This window comes from Perna viridis, chromosome 11 (genome assembly GCF_037379345.1).
Source record: "Perna viridis isolate PV_CMFRI_1.1 ecotype Kerala chromosome 11, ASM3737934v1, whole genome shotgun sequence".
Lineage (NCBI taxonomy): Eukaryota > Metazoa > Mollusca > Bivalvia > Mytilida > Mytilidae > Perna > Perna viridis.
Genome location: NC_142455.1, coordinates 29,356,779 through 29,375,192, shown reverse-complemented (window position 1 = coordinate 29,375,192; position 18,414 = coordinate 29,356,779). Strand labels below are relative to the sequence as shown.

The following is an 18,414-nucleotide window of genomic DNA, read 5'->3' as shown; positions in this document are numbered from 1 at the left end:
TCTGAACAAGTAATAAAACTGAATTAGGTGGGTGTTTGACATTCATGTTCACCTTGTCTAATTTTTAGATAGTTTGCTACTTCATACTTGTACAATAATATAGCAATCGTGACTACATCTTTAAAAAAATGTTTGTAGATGAGAGAGAGAGAGAGAGAGAGAGAGAGAGAGAGAGAGAGAGAGAGAGAGAGCAATTCTTCATATGTTGTAATTGAAATACAAATTGATAAAAAATTCACAATAGAGGCATATATTTGTATATTTGAACTCAAACGACCTGTATTTCAATTTCTATGGCGGCCATAAATTATTTTTCTTTCTACCTTGTCAGTCGATGAATAAACATTGTCAGTACATTATTTGGTAAAATACTTTTCACTGTTTTCTACGACGAGCGTCTAGATATCCGTACAAAAATGAAGGTAGACTTGCAAAATCACTCATTTCAGGTTTTTGAAAACTTTTTTTGCGCTTCAATTGCATTATCAATTGTGATCCCATAAAAAAGAACAAAGAAAGTTCTAAATTTACCTCTTTAGTTCTGAATCCTTTCTCCATTCCAAGTACATTGGTGAAGGTAACACAATAACGTGAACATGAACTGTTATAGAAATTGATTCCAAATTACTCTATTCCGATAAACGATACTCTTTGTAATTCTAGTAAGATTCATTCACAGCTTACAGGTCTTTTAACGGATTAACCAATAGAAAAACAAACTAATTATATGTCAACGAAAGCGTTCTAGAACTTTTATTGTAAACGACAATAAGATGTCCACAGATAAGGCCTCAATAATCTAATTGTATCGTTGTCAAAATCCTCATTATATGTCCGTTGTTGCTGTGTCTAATTATAGAAAACAAATGAAATTCTTATTGGAGGATACTACTTTGGATATATCAAGTATTTTTTTCTCTTTTCCATGGAATTCCGTTACATATTTATTTTTTATGTTACCCTTATGGTAAATTCAGAGTCGCATCTTTATTAAAACATTTTTGCCAACAAAAAATATCTCAAATTACATTGTGCAATTTTCCTAATCAATACTGTATGGTAAAGACAACAATTCTTTATCCACATTTCAATTTTAAATCATAAACAGATTGAACATATATTGTTTCCGATAATGATATATTTTTTGTTTATCTTGTTTTTATTTAAAATATAGTTTTTCTTTCAAGTTTTGATGATTTACAGAACTTATAAATGAAAAGAAAATAAACTATGCATTTACTGCCATTGATGAAAGAAGACAAAAATAAATAGATTTTTTTTTTTAAAAAAATCCCAAATTTGTGTAGAATATAAAAAAATATAATGCTATATATTTGCGGAAGTGATTACAATAAAAAACTGGCGTGTTTATGTGGGCAATTTTCGCAAAAATAATTATACAAAAAACTGCTGAATGTATCAGTATGATAGATGTTCCCACGATTTTCCACATTAATGTGACAAAGGTGATGAGTTATAAAACAGGTGCGTGAGATTGATATCATACAGTGAAGAAAAAATGTTGCTGGATTTTGTAATGTTTCTAACTGGTTTAATGTCAATACGTAAGCACCTAGTTTTGTACATATCTAGTATTTTCCCTTTTTTTCTTTCGCCTATCCCAGACCTGACTTTTTTAATAGCAATTCGTTGGGTGTCTCTAGTTTAGAAAGTCTTTAGAAAGGCAAAGGACGCTTATCCTACTGGTGCACCTACTCCCGGTTTTAGTGGAGTACAAGTTGCTCATTTACTTTTGTTACTTTGTATGTATGATTTTAGTTACTTTATATTTTTTGCCGTGTTTGCCTACTTTCCATGTCTGATCTTTGTCCCTGGATTAATTCTTTTGATTTCCGTTAGAATCTTGGTTCCCTTTATTACTCCTTAAAAGATCTTACTTTCTTGTATCAAAACACCAAAGATTGATTATTATGAGGTGACCGAGTCCTTATCTTTAAATATACTGATATAGAATTTATAGAGAAAACTTATTTTTCCATGACCATAAAATGTATTGTATTATGCTACTAAACCTTTCTTACAATAGGATCAACTGTGAAATTTACGAGCACATTTAATTTGTAAAGAACATTTTTCAAATTTCCCCCCTTAAAAGATGCTTAAAAAAACCGTTTGTTTGTTTTCAATAAAATAAACAAACATAATTGATATATATTTAACTTAATTTTTTCCTCCACACATTTGAAATACTATATCTATGCAATTTTACAAAATGGTCGTGACTGTTGCTACAAAAACAGATATGTTAAGACCAAGACATGGAATGCAGTCATAAATTAGCACTTTTGACATTCCTGTTTCCCATTTTTCTGGTAAGAACATACTATAACCTGTCGATACGCCACTGGATAAACAATTGAGAACAAAAAATGTTGACTCATACCTTTATAGCCATAGATAGTAGGTTTATAGCTGTACAAGAGCTGAATTATTTGGTCAACATTGTTTTTTGTCGTTTTTGTTTGTCAATCTACTATGTCAAGGAAGACCAAAATTTGTGTATATTTAGTTGCTTATTTACTTCCGTTACTTTGTATGTATGATTTTAGTTACTTTATGTTCTCTGTTGTGTATGTCTGTTTTCTATGTCTGGTGTTTGTCCCTGGATTACATTATTATGATTACCGCAATAACCTTGGTTCCCTTGATCACACTTTTAGAATTTTAATATAACAAAACTGATTTAAAACAAAAAATGAATGATATTTTATTATCAATATACCAGATTGTCTACAACCTTCCACAAAAACAACACAAATAAAACAAAAAGAGTAAACAAAATAGCAACAACAACATCAATATTAAAAAAATAAACCAACAATAAAATAAAATCAGAGCAAAAAAGGTCTTGTAACAGTAGCTGTTGAATGTATAAATGTAGTGTTACATGTAGTCTAAGGTATTTTCATTTATTTCTGCGACAAAAGATGCAACGCTCAATCTACAAACCGACAGTATTAACATATTGATATGCTTATGAACAAACAAAAACCACTGTTCTAGCAGGTCGTAACTCTAATGAAGCTACGTAACTGATACATATTTACACCCGCCTTTATTTATCATAGCAAAGTATAAATTTCCAGAATGGTTGTGATGCTCGGATCGTGTTAACTTACCATCCTATTATATATTGTGTATCATATATCGTGCACTGCACATCGTATAACGTAAGTTGTATATTATAGATCGTATATCGTAAATGATAATTTGGAAATGGCGGAAATAACGAACGTTTCTGATTGGTCAATATATAATTTCGGATCGTATACATTTTGAATTGATAATAACTACCCATTAAACTTAAAAATGGCTGTAGATTTAATGAAATTGCCTGTACCTCATGTACAACATTTCGCAATAATTATTCATGTACATGTAACTAAAGATATTTGATCTGAAAAAAGGGTACATAATTGATTAAACTAAATTCATTTTCTACAAAATATCGAATTTTATATTCCACAGTTTCATTTGTAGAAAGAACATTGCATAATGGGTATTTAACGCTTGTCGAAAAATAGTGCTATCGTGTATCGCACATCGTATATCGTTGTATCGTACATTGTACTTCGTGTACCTCAAATTGTATACCATATATCGTAAATCGTATATCGTTTATCGTACATCGTACAGGTAGTAAGTTTACACGATCCTAGTACTATAACCACCCAGGAAACATTGCTTCATACAAACTTTATATTTATTTATACTTTTCTTTTTCGATTGATTAAACTACAGATGTATAGAAGTACAACGTAATACGAGTTAAGCACAGTCTCCAAACGAACGTCACACTTATACATTTTTCTTACTTTTGTTAATTCATTTAAAAAGGACGATAGCTGAAAGGTGAAAGGGTCGAGATAGGATAGGTATGTATTTGTCCAATATAAGTAATTTTATATGATTTTGAAGAATTGCCATCATTCAGTTACCATAGATTATATTACTGATAGGCTTCTGGAACAGGGTTATGTTGCTACAAGATTGAAGTCATCAGTACAGAAGTTTTATGGTCGTCATCATGAACTCGTGGATCGTTATGGTGTATCCATCAGCATCATGAAAAAACTGATTTATTCAACGGGTCATAGTTTTCCTTTCCTCGTTTGTCTACCCCGGACTTGACTTTTTATGAGCAACTCGGCGGGTGTTTCCGGTTCTAGAAAAGCAGAGGACGCTAACACTACCGGTGCACCTGGTCCATGCTCCCAGTTTTTAGTGGTGTCCGACTTGCTCATTTACTTTTGTTACTTTGTATGTATGATTTCAGTTACTTTATGTTCTTTGTTGTGTATGTCTGTTTTCCATGTCTGGTCTTTGTCCCTGAATTGCATTCTGTTGATTACCGCTATAACCTTGGTTCCCTTGATTACTCTATTTACATCAACATACATAATTTATCTGTATTCAAGTAGTTGTAAAAACCCATATTGGAGTTATTGCCCTTTTCCATGTTGTTTGATATTTTTTTATATTTCATTAAAATATCTCAAAAACTACTGGGCACTTTATATACGGAAATAAACTGTAAATAGCTTATCAAGCTAGGAGAGCAACTCTGGCTCTTTAGAGCTTATTAATACGATCTCGAACTTTACGCGTCATCTCCCAATTTTTTCAATTCGCTAATATTGTTATTACTCTTCACTTGCATTTACTTAATTTTAATTGCATTATTTATTGTTCATATCTTCTTTTTACTGATTTTGTAGGGTTGCAATTGTATGCTGCCCATTTCGGTAGAAACATACTGGACAATATGAACTGTAATGGAAGTTGGGGTTAAACGCGCTACCTGATTTAACCCACCATTCCTATAATTAATTCCTATACCAAGTCAGGATCATTGCTTTGGTTTCCATTTATTTGGTACCTTATATTGCCATTTGTTATACAGATTTTCATTTTATCTATTGCATTAATTTAATAAGTTTGGTCATTTTTATTACCTTTTGTTAGACTGTCAAAGTTTGTACTCTAACAAAATAACTGATATTGTGTTTGCAGATATATACACATTTGGCTAAATTTGAACTTCAATTTTATGAATTATACATATTTTACTTATTAAACGTATATGTAAAGCATTTTAAAGACAAGCCAAAATCACTGATATTGTGGTTTTTTGCTTAATTAGGATTCCTAGAAAATGCGTATTCCCAGCTTGTATTATTAAACTGTGCATGAAATCCTTATCTAAAACATTACAACTATGTTTTGCAATCACAGAACGCATGAGAAGAAAACTCACTGTAGAAACCGTTCCCATAGAACATTTTCATTGTTCCTTGATGGAAAAAAAAAACAAAAACAAAATTGTCACGGGACTGATTCCTTATTTTTGTAGTTTTGGGTATTATATATTATATATATTGGGACTCTAAGAAAGTATTTCTATACCTTTCTCCCAAGAAAAGAAATCCTCGCATTTCATTTTTTCATTATGACATACATATATTAACGTTTGAAAATATATTAATTTTTTTTAAGATCACTAATTTTATTTCAGTTTTTGATAAAAAAAAGAGTTTCTGACAGAAATATACATCATTGTCAACATTCATAATTCCCATTTATCAATCGAAATTGTCAACCCAATCCGTTTCTTCATTCCTCAATTGTCAACTCCCTTATACTATAGAACAGGATGTTTATCTTATTCAAGGGTTGTGATATGATATGATCAGTACAGTTCTACTATTTAAACATGAACGTAACAATTAAGTGTTTTTGAATATTTCATCATCATGTTAAAAAAATAAATATGACATCGGGAGTAATATACAACAACTAAAATAATTTATGTCAATCGTTTTAATTTGGTGGTTTAAACATTATGTATTGATATTTTAAAAAGAATAACGACGACATTCGTTGGTTTCTGTGCAGCAATTACAAGAAATACCACATTTTTTACCACTCGGAAGGACTAGATAATATATTTAGAAAATATAGCCGGTTAATAGGAAATCTATGTATTCTTTGTTTTTTCCCAAAGCTTCTGACTCCTATTACTTAATCGAATTGTAACCTTGAATATGTATTTAAACTCGTCGTACCCTATTCAAAGTAACGCTGTACCTTTGATTACTTCATATCATATTTAAAGTTGAAAGTGTGTTGATAAGATCAGTGTGAGAAGAAATTGTCTTTGAAGTTTTACCTGCAATTCCTAAACAAAATGCTAATTTTAGTACGTATTATGTTTAACAGTGTATAATGTTCACTATAATTGCTTAAACAACCATTAAATGCACCTACAAATGACTTCATTACGCTATAATATGTAGACAAAGTTCTTGCATTAGTGAACATTATTTATAAAAGATGAAATCTGTCGGAGAATTAGTGATATGATTTTCTAAAGCAGAAACTTTTATTTGACAAAAATTGCAATCACATTTTCCCATAAACAGGCTAATTTTTATTAAGGTATATCATACCTAATATTTCCAGTAGATAGATTTACTAGATTTTTCCCCCCATTATGCCCCTTGAAAGAGGCTTTTTCAAAATAATGCTTTTAATTTCACTATTCAATTTTTATGTCAAAAATCATCTGTAACAAAATACGTATATTATTTTTTACATCATTTCAAACACTTTTAGTTTATAGAAAATAAATATGTCTGTAGGATGTTGCAAGATGACAGAAAAGAGTGTTCCGTGCAGTAGGTATGATCTACATTAAATAAAAGTCTTTTGCGAAAAAGAAATCATTATCGATGTTTTGATACAACACACTGTTGTAGCCTAATTAACAATAAATTCCAATAGAAAGTTTAGCATGAATTCATAGGAAAGAATCCAAATATTTGAAAATGCGATAGGTACCTCTGTAGATAACTCTGTATCTTCCAATTATACAATATATTATTGATAGTGCTAGTATTATGAGATCAAGTTGAAAGCCTGTGACATAGAAGAACTGTTATTATATTCAAATCTTATGCATCACTTACAAGATGCACACAATTAAATTACTTATCGAGATAATTTTTTTTTTACAATTTGTTGATATAACATTCTTTATGTTATAACAGGGTTATGTTGCTACAAGATTGAAGTCATCACTACAGAGGTTTCATGGTCGTCATCATGAACTCGTGGATCGTTATGGTGTATCCATCAGCACCATGAAAACTGATTTATTCAACGGGTCATAGTTTTCCTTTCCTCATTTGTCTACCCCGGACTTGACTTTTTATGAGCAACTCGGCGGGTGTTTCTAGAAAAGCAGAGGACGCTTACCCTACCGGTGCACCTGGTCCATGCTCCCAGTTTTTAGTGGAGTCCAAGTTGCTCATTTACTTTTGTTACTTTGTATGTATTATTTTAGTGACTTTATGTTCTTTGTTGTGTATGTCTGTTTTCCATGTCGGTTCTTTGTCCCTGGAATACATTCTTTTGATAACCGCTATAACCTTGGTTCCCTTGATAACTCTTGACTCGATCATCTTTTAATGAAAATCAAAAGCCTGCCAGTACTTTTCACTTAATATGTTGATTAATCGTTTTGTATCTAATAAAGATTTTATCCCATGTTAAAATAACATAATTGCAACAAATGTAAACAATTTGAATTTTAAAACACCTTTGTCAAAGGACAGGTATAATAACAGAGTACGTGTTGAATAAAGTTATTGTAGTTCATTTTATTTCTATAGTAGATAATTCTATTTATATAATATCACTTATGGATAGTTTGGCTTTATTGATATTGTTATATGCTGGCGTGTTACATGCTGGGGTTGTCAGGCTATAATACGGAAAACCTGACCGCAAACCATAGTGGTGCACCGTGTTGGGAAAGATGCCACGTTCCTCGCACGTTAAAGAACCCTGCTGTGGTATTCGATAGGAGTAGGAACCTTTGCGCTCCGCCACAGGAGGCTAAATTGCCCGACCTTACCCATCCCCCTTTTTCCAGTGGCAATCAAAATTTGTCGACCCTATTATCCTTGTGACCCATCCTTTTTTTTTCATTTCATGTTCATTTTATCATCCATTTCATGTTCATTGTCTGAATATAGCTAAAATATTGCTGCTCGGACGTTAAACCCCAACAAACAAACAAACAAATTGATAGTTTTTGTTTTTCGTAATATTGGGTTTTTAACTTTCCCATTTCAGGGTGTAAACAATTAAATTGGCTTTCTTATAGAACAGAACATGCAGTAAATTTTCGTTATAAAGAAAACCACAGGATATTCGTAAGACTTGCAGATATAAGATCAATAGGTAAATTAATTTGAGTCATCCTAGCTTTCCCTGAAACAATAAATGGGGATTGTTGGAGTAAACCATTATATTCATCGGTCAAGTAACATTTCTAATTCCTTGTTTAGGCAAATGCAGTATTAATGTTCGATTTCTTTGAAGTTGTAAATTCTTTTCAATAATTTTCCTTTTATGTAATACAATAACTCATGATATTCGAATTTATGTTAATAAAAATATTCTGTGCAAGTGGCTGTTGTTTCTTTTCATGCAGTTCGATATAGTGTTTCAAAGGTGTCGTTGAATTTTTAGGGACACCATATATAGCGTATATCATTTCTATTACTTTGAAATGTAATGAGGTCAAGTCACGTAGTTATATGTTATACTAATTACTGATACTTTCCTAAAAATATTTTATGCTTTGTTCTTTTTTACTCTTCAAATTCAAGCTATTGGCGATATGTATTCTATCATCAGATGAACTAGGCAAGAAACCATTAGCATTTTTTTTCTGATTTTAATGTGTAATTTGCAATAATTTACAATCCTATCTTAAGTGTAAAAATGGTGTTTGTAAGGGGGACTATTAGTAGTAATTTAGTTGCTTTCTCCATATTTTGTCGGTTACGAGAAACCAGAACACATAGGGGCGATTTCCAAAATAAGCCATGTTTTAGTATTTTGAAAATTACATTCTGCAATAAATATGCAGCAACGAGAATGCACATAAAAATACAGAAATATACGTCTTTCTTCCAGAAAATAAACTAGTCAATCTATATAATTTGAATCGATGTGTATCTGAATATCTGTATTTTGTGTTCATATTTCACATAACTGAACACATTCTGGCAGTTCTAAACAACAAAAACAAAGTAATTTCTAAATTTAGTTAATCTATATTATTGCCCCTGACATATGCATGTCTTGCAATTATATGAATCATTTATTGTACAAATTTATATAACATAGTTTTACTTTTATATTTGTTAATCGCCAAATCAGATTACTTAGATATCTTTGACGGTGTAATTGATTGATTGATTACAGTTTTAATGTTCCATGGGATATATTTCATGGATTTCCAAATTCAAGGCAAGAGAACTGGACCAATTGAACACAGCCTAAATAGTGTCATTTTGATATACTGAGACAGATGTTCATTGAACAAACTCTGACAAGCAACAGCCCCAGGTAGCCGTGTAATCCCTTTAGGCACATTTTCCTGACTCTTGACCAACAAGCTCTGACTAAATCCCTAAATATTGATTGATTTGCACAGTGTAAACTATTTTTTAAGTCTTGTCTTTCGTGAGCCCCGGCCTGGCATCTAACTCACGATCTCTTACACTAGAGACGAACACGCGAACAGTCAGGCAGTTTTTAACGAATAAAAATTGAAACAAAAGGGTCAAGCAGATGTTTATTTATATCTAGAATCTAATGTTAGTCCCGAACACAATAGCAGATACTGTTATTTGGCAATTCTAATGAGAAAAATAAGCGCTTAATATATTTGGTTACATTTTACCCATTAAGATGTTGTTAAAATTTGTTAATCATTGAAGTCATCTAGTAATTGTCTTCGGATGTTTTACTTGTCATTACAAAGTATTGGTCTACAATAGCATATTTGTCTGGTACTCTAGCATTTTTGAATACTTAATCCACACATCTAAGAAACTAAACACTAACAATACAGTTTATGAGTTATTTCACATAAAACAAATAAAATAAGTTATTTTGTAGAAAAAAAAACCAGGCAATAAACTATGTCTTTTTCTAATGTAGATTGTATATTTTTTTCGTAAAACTGTTTGAACTTCTGAAACTGTCATACCCAAAATTAAACATTGCCGTTATAATGTGCATGGATCTGTAGCAAGTTTCGTTTTATTTTAGCATATAGGTGCTGAAATAATTTTACCAATATATATGTATTATCTATTACTATCTATCATTTGATTATTGCTTTGTGTGGTGTGTTCTTTAGTGTTATACCATCTGTAAAACGTTAAGCATCACTCTTTGATGTTTAACATATTTTTGCATTAATATTGATTAATGATGTTTTCTACAAAATGAAGGAAAACAGAAAACAGGTTGATGTATGACTGGAATTCTTGAAATAGCAAGGGCAAAGAAGTGCATGACTGGCGATAGTTAGAAAATGAATCCATACTTTAAGGTAGATCACAACTATTACACGGAACATTTTTTTCTGTTATCTGGCAATATTATACAGAAAAATACATTTTCAATGAGCAATTAGTATTCGAAATTATTCAAAAAGATATGTTCGCACAAACCTATATATGGCATGATGATAAACAATAATTTCATAAACAATAGAAGGGGACTTATTAGCGGGAAAGTGTTCTATCGAAATGTAATGGCAATGTCAGTTTATCTATCTATCTATCTATCTATCTATCTATCTATAAACGTCTCAGAATGTGACGACTCTATTCGCTACACTGCTCCATCGGATCAAATTGATACAGGAAAGATAATGTAAATGTATAGAAAGGTCTGAAAAATTCCCAACGATCTGAGAACTGTCAATTTTGCGATGCAAACTTTTACTCGTACCGCTGTGACATCTATGGCAACACCGCCTGTACTAAGTCTAGCACCCTAGAACACTCGACCAGCTAGGCTATAAAAATATAGCTTTAGCTGGCCGGGTCATTCCTCCTCGTAGGATTAATCTAGGGCTGTAACTTAGTACACGATGTATGGTAGTACGGGACAGTTCATTTTAAATGTTATTATGTAGGATAGAGGAACAAATTAATGATACATGCAGCAAAAGCTATATTTTTATAGCCTAGCTGGCCGAGTGGTCTAGGGCGCTGGACTTAGTGCAGGCGGTGTTGCCATAGATGTCACAGCGGTACGAGTTCGAGTCCTGCAGAGGGAACGACAAAAAATTTGCATCGCAAATTTGACAGTTCTAACATCGTTGGGAATTTTTCAGACCTTTCTATATAAATATATATAAACGTCTAAATATGTTTAACATCAACAGAAGATGGTAAATAAAATTGAATATTTCGAATAACTGATATCCTACCTCAGCATAAAACTCATAAAACTATATGAGTATAAAACTCACAAAACTTCACAAGCATAAAACTCACAAATGTCAAGATCAAAACAGAATCAGAAGCTGAATCGCATACGCTGTGGGTGATTGTACCTTTATCAAAGGCTCAAACAAGCAACTGATAAGGAGCCTGAATGAAAATAACAGAGGGTCTTTTTATCAAAGTTATAAATAACTGTGGAAAACAATTAAAAAAATATATAAAAAGTCCAAATATAGTAGTACGCCGTATTGATGTATAGCAAGTAGTGCTGTACCAGCCTTAGACCAAGACCTATAAATGAATTATTTTGTTCTCGTTATTTCCATCTGGAGAAGTTGTTTGCAATTTCTTCATCCAAAAGCTTACCCGAGACACTCTTTTACATTTTGACCAGTTTTTACTATGTTCTATGATCGTAACAACGATGTTGTGGAGATCCTCCTGGGTGTGTCCGGCGGATCTAAGATGGCGACTTAGAGGGAGGTCTGGTTTGCATTTGTAATCACTGCAATGACCATTCATACGCCTGTTGAAAGGTCGTTCTGTTTCGCCAACGTACTGCATACCACATCGGCACTGCAGGAGGTATATAGTATTTTCGGTTTTGCAAGTCACGTCGCAAACAATGGCAAATTCCTTTCCAGTGCAGTAGCTTTTAAACGTTTTGGTGTGCAGCATCTGGGTACAGGTTTTACATCTCTTATTTCCACATGGTCGACACTGGCCCGTTGGTTGTACTTTGTTTGGGCTGAGATGAAATCTCTGCTCTTACTAGGACATCTCTTATGTTCCTAGGTCTATGGAATGCCAGGACCGGGGCCCCAGGAAAGAGCTTGGAGAGCTTGGGATGTTTTTGAATGTCTTTCCAATTTGAATGCAGTAACTGCGGGAGTTTCCCAAAGGCTGGATGGTATGTAAGCACAAAAGGGACCCTTTTGTTCTTTTTCTTAGGTTTGTACTCGAGGAGATCTTTACGGCTGATTTTGTTAGCACGTTCAAAGCCCCGATCTATATATGTTGATTTATAGCCACGCGATAACAAATGACCACGGAGTTCATCTAGATGTTTGTTGATGGTATCGTCAGAAGAACAAATACGCCGAATTCGAAGTGCCTGACTGTATGGTATGCTTTTAGTACAATGTTTTGGATGACAACTATTGGGAGATAAGTATTGGTGACTATCAGTTGGTTTGCTGTGAAGATCCATGGACATTTCCCCGTCTTTTACAAACGTAGTAGTATCCAAAAATGTGATTTTAGTGTCTGAAATTTCATGGGTGAATTGGATTGATGAATAAACATTGTTGGCATGTATGATAAAATTGTCTAAATTTTATTTCGACTCAGTCCATTTCATGTCAATATCATCGATGAATCGAAACCAAGAGAGGGGTTTCGATAAAGATGTTGAGATTATTTGATTTTCTAATTTACCCATGGAGATGTTAGCATACGAAGGAGCCATTTTCGTTCCCATAGCTGTACCAATGATTTGGAGGTAGTGTTTATCGTTGAAAGTGAAGTTGTTACACTTCAAAACTAAAGTGAGTAAATTAACTAGGCAGTTGGTAGTGGGGTTCAAAATATCTCCTGATTCCCAAGCTTATCTACAGGCTTGTATACCGTCATCGTGTGGGATATTAGTATAGAGTGAGGTGACATCAAGGGAGACCAGAAGTGTTTCGGGTGGTAAAGGATTCATTGATTCCATTTTCCTCAGATAGTCCGTGGTGTCTTTTACATATGACGGGAGCTTTTGAACAAGGGGGCGGAGATGGTAATCCACAAATTCAGAAATTTTTTCCGTTGGGTGACTATTAGCACAACTATGGGTCGTCCAGGGATATCTTTTTTGTGAATTTTAGGTAGAAGGTAAAAACGTCCGGGTCTTGGATCCTCTGGTTTTAAGTATTCGAACTGTTCTTCAGTAATGCTGCCGTCCTTGAACATTTTGTTCAGTTCTGATTTTTTCACTAAAAGATTTAGTAGGGTCACTGAGTAGCTTTTTAAAAATCTTTCATCCGAAAATTGACGCATAGCTTCTGAAATGTAGTTATTTTTATCCATAACTGCTATGGCGCTGCCTTTGCCTGCTGGTTTTATAACTATATCGTCATGGTTTATCAACGACTGCATTGCTATTTTCTCATCGGGCGTAATGTTGAAGAAAGATGGAATGTAGTTGTTGGATAAGTGTTTGACATCTGATTTTATTTTGTCAATGACATTTTCTAGCGTGCCACAATTATTCGAATTACGAGCCCATTGATTTTTCTTTTGTTGACTTTTGTTGCTTTGTACGTATTATTTTGGTTTTTTATGTTCTTTGGTGTGTGTGTGTCTATTTTTCATGTCTGGTCTGGTCGGTCCCTGGATCACATACATTCTGTTGATTTCCGCTATAATCTTAGTTATCTTGATTATCCATTAACTGTATATAGAATTTTGGTATGGCGTGAAATAGGTTTTATCGTTGTGGAGCTGCCATATATACTTTGTTTCAATTAAAAATCGTTCATGCCTTTCCGTCATAGAAGTGGTTATTCTTAAAATGTAATGCTGTAGTATATAGATAGAAAAAATAATGCACTTTTTTTCTTTAAATCGATATATATTCCGGGAGTATATCTGTACATACAATACTTTAAGAAATAGTCCAAACCATTGATATTTTATACTACTTAAAACGAATCTTCAACAAATGATTCCCATATTTCGTAAGAGAGTAATAAATGTTTTCCGTTTCGTTTAGTGTGATATTGTTTATAAGACATGTTCACTCAACGACATTCTCAGCAGTGAGTTCCGTTCATTGTATTTCTGTTTGGACAGACCATTTATCACAAATCACACTAGAAAATGCGTCAGTGCCTACATATCACTCATACTGACAACTGAACAACAGTGATAGAGAAATTAAAATGTTATATAGCAATTAAAAACAGTTTGTTCGAAGAGGCTTTAAAAAGCGGCTTTTATCGTGATCAATTTGCTTCAAGTTATACAGTAATATGGACGCCTTCTGAACAGCACAAAATTCCAAGTTAAGGTTGCATGAGACGAAATGTGTGTGCTCTGTAAGTGAAGTGCATGCGGGATTCCACTGCAAGGTATTACAAAAGCCCGAGTCAAGTAATGTAGGCTGTCAAATTATTGCTGAACCTGGTATGTTTATTTGGTTTTGTTATGACATGAAACAGTTTTCTAGCCAATAAGCTGTCATTATATTGAGCACAATATTCTTTAAACATTTGTGTAAACGGTTATTATTAAGATTCATATATTATCTTTGTATGCTACGTCCGTAAATAATATTGAATAACCCATTTAGAAAGCGATATGTTTTAACCAGAACATAATGTAGTACTTTAATTGTTTTCACTTCAGACTTTCCGTACTACTAATGCTGTAAAATAAATATAAACGGCATTGAAACAAAGTTTTCGCCACTCTCATAAAACTGTGTTTCAAATTATTTTACTATAATTTGTTTTGGATGATTGATCTATGAAAAACGTAACAACTTTGTGAACTTGCAAACGTTACCTTAAAGAATATGCTGTTTAACAGTTCACTGTAACAACCGTACTGTTAATTCACCACCAGTATATACATGCATATATCATACTTTTATTAGGTAAATGCAGATTTTACTGAAACAAAACGGCTTCTTTCGATCCCTGAATAATGAAGTACTAAACAATCTTTTCTAGATTTTTCAGGTTTTGACCTTTTTTGTATCATCTACTTTAGATTAGCTTAGTGCACAGTCATTTCTTTATTCACTTCGTGATGGTAAAGCACATGAGGTCATAATTATAGTTCTCAACGACTGTCTTTCTTTTTGAACAATTTTTGCATGTTCTCTTTGTTCAATCATTTTCTTAGACAACTTCATTTCCAATCTCCTACTCTATGACCCGATCCATTTGTCTATCCTTTTTCTTTTCATTGAATAAATCGTTATAGTATTATACACTGTTATTTAAAATTTTATCGATGTGTAAACTCACTCACAAAACAAATAAAATTCCGAGGAGTTTTATGTCACTTTTGTGAGTGAATGGTCCGAATTTACACATTCATAAATTCTGGATAAACAACTGTTACTTCTTATAACTCCAAACCCTTACTATCAGAATTATATTGATAGTTTTCTCTCTTGTAGGCTCTAATTCCGTGAAATTGATACCAGAAATTGACATGGCAAAAAGCGGCATTTAACCGACAACGTGACATGTCACTAACAATATTCAAAGTAGTTACGGGCTTCTGATAATTGTATTTGTTTCAAAACATATTGTTTTGAATATACAATGCCGAAAATGAATTATATAGCAGATAATACCGTTTTAAGCCTCTAAATAGCTCTATCATTTGTCGAAGCGATTATAGACGTGTTGTTTTCGATGTTTTCATGGAATTTACACTGTTGTAAATACTGTCATCGCTGAGAGTGTAAAAATTAATCATAATACACGAAAAAGGCATGTGCTAATTAGACTCCCGATGTGACACGTTTAGTCGTGTAGGTTGACAGTCTTGATTCTAGTGCTATACGCCTTTGAAAATACAGTTAGGTCAAAACACTTTGACCTTCCTACTGTTTTGTGAAGTTCCAATGTTATCTAATGAATGTGACTATGCAGTACTTGCTTTATATTCATATTTTCCTCAACAACTTACATATATACAAGCACGGATAATTCAAACATTAAAAACATGGTGTAACACAAGTTTCGAATTTTTCGCCTATAACGAATGAGGTTCAGTTTGTAAGTGTGGCTGTGTTCACTTACTGTTTTTCTTGTGTCGGTTGAAATAAAATGAATGTTTTACTAGCTTGTAGAAAACATTGCTATAGTAATTGCTGGGTTACATAAATATTAATGTTATGTTTATTCTTTTTTCATAATAATATATTATAATAAAAATCGTATCACATTTGTTTAATTTTAATTTTTTGAAATCCATGGGTCAGCAACTCAATATCAAATTATATGAATACGTTATTTTGCTATATTTGTTTTCCTTGTGTAATTATTACCTAATGTTTCAGTTTTCGATTAGTATTATTTTGTTTCTCATAATGACTTAAAGTTGAATATCCCAAAAATCAACTATTTTTTTTTTCAAATTTCAGCAAAAATAACAAACGAGCATCGGCGAGTTATCAAATGCATTAAGCGAGCTGATATGTTGCGATTTTCATATACTACGAGTTATAAAACTTTTTTTTCTAGGATTCTTTATAAATTGGCATCCGTCATGGCAACAACTCTACTGATCATCTTTCTATGACATCCCCAACGGTGTCGGAAGAACAAACTTCACAACATCGACTAATCATGTTTTTTCTATAAATTGTACACAATCGCACAACAAACTGTCGCAACGTCAAATCACTAGTTCGTATCTCATCGTTCATCTGTGATATTACAAATATCTAGCCAACCAAGAAATATGTAAATTTATCAAACCATAGGGAATATTTATAGGAAGCTTTTGATATCGATGTGTAATTTCTTGGTTATATAAAGATTTATTTCGATAAAATTTAAATATTTTTTTCTGTTACAAATAAAAACAAGTTAAAAACCAATTGCGATATGTAAACACCATATGATGGTGACAAGAGGACGTACCATCTATAAATGGGTAGTTAACAACAGTAGAATAAAAAAGCATAATATTTATCATAATTTTAGTATAAATATAAAAAGAAATTGTGTCAATGAGAGAGTCATTCACCAAAAGTCATACAACAAACAATTAAACTTGTACAGGTCACCACAAGGTCTTCAATGATTGGCAAAACCCATATCATAGATCATAGAGCAAACTGAAAAAAAGCCTCAAAATGAATGAAGTCAAACTATTGATAAATTAGGGAAATCCATGTAATCTAAAGCAAAACTTTAAACTAATAACAATAAACAAAGAAAAGAATAACTACCATTAGGTTAACTATTATTGATATGAACGCTAAGATCAGTTAAATTTCAGTAAAATTGTTGGCTTTCCTCTTTATGAATTTATTGTTATTATCTGTTTTGTCTATCACAACTAGATCTATTTTTGTCAAACATGCTTTAAAAGTCCAGTGAAATGCTATTTGTAACTTTATACATAGATGAGGTAGCAAGTAAAGTAGATGTATGTTCGGTTTCAATTATTGTGTCAGGTTTTTACATTTATTCTTAAATGAAATATTGTTTTTTTGTTGCAGACTGACTACAATTTGAAAATTGATGAAATCCATGCATGTTATCTGCACTTTACTACTTCAAGTAAATAGAACAGGCCATTTTATGTTAGGTTTTGTTTTCTTTTAGCAAATAGATTAAATGTTTATTGGACTTTGATCCAATCTGTTTCTGTTCTTAGTAAAAGCTATCACAGGAAAAGAAAACGAAATATTATATTATATTATCAATCGTAAAGTCTCAGTATCCCATTGATATTCCCATAGACTTCTGAAGTGAAGTGCATATTTTTTAGGATTTTGAAAAAAATATATACGTAAATTGATTCAATAAAACTTTCACTTCAGCACCATTTCTGAAGACACGTGAAAACATTTCCCGAAATAAAGTAGGGTGAGTCCACGAAGATCTACTTTTACTTTCGTTTTGCACTCATCAAGCACATCATTGTAACATTTTTTTTGTTATAATGATAAAATTTCTTAATAAAATATTTGTCATCTAGTGTGACGTTTGCTCTTTTTTATAAGTTATTTTTCATATCTTTTGAGAAAACATTAGTTTGTAAAGAGGTAAAAAGAAAACGCACTACATTTTATACCCAGTATATTTTGACGTACACTCACTCAGGATTATGCAATATGATACTGATACATTTATATCGGTCGCATTTTTAGGAATGGGTATTTTTGTTTAGGATATTTGACATCGGATGATATTCATTGGTCTACATTTTGTATGAATGTCATTTTCATGATTATTCAAAGACGCTTTAAGATTTAAATCCCACTGGAATATCAACATTATATCCAGTAAGACCACAGATTTATTTCATTTCCTATATGAGTCACACTTGTGAGACT

General features: G+C 32.3%; 1 protein-coding gene across 1 annotated transcript in view; it reads right to left on the bottom strand.

Annotated features, from left to right (window-relative positions):
• The window catches only part of LOC148603644 (secretin receptor-like), an 81,772-nt gene extending 81,059 nt beyond the window's left edge, over nucleotides 1-713 (bottom strand). Inside the window, exon 1 of the mRNA XM_088553449.1 lies at nucleotides 532-713. Within this exon, the coding sequence (XP_088409575.1) occupies nucleotides 532-558 (27 nt within the window). The 5' untranslated portion in view covers nucleotides 559-713. The remainder of the gene's footprint in view (nucleotides 1-531) is intronic.
• Between the last annotated feature and the right edge of the window lie 17,701 nt (nucleotides 714-18,414).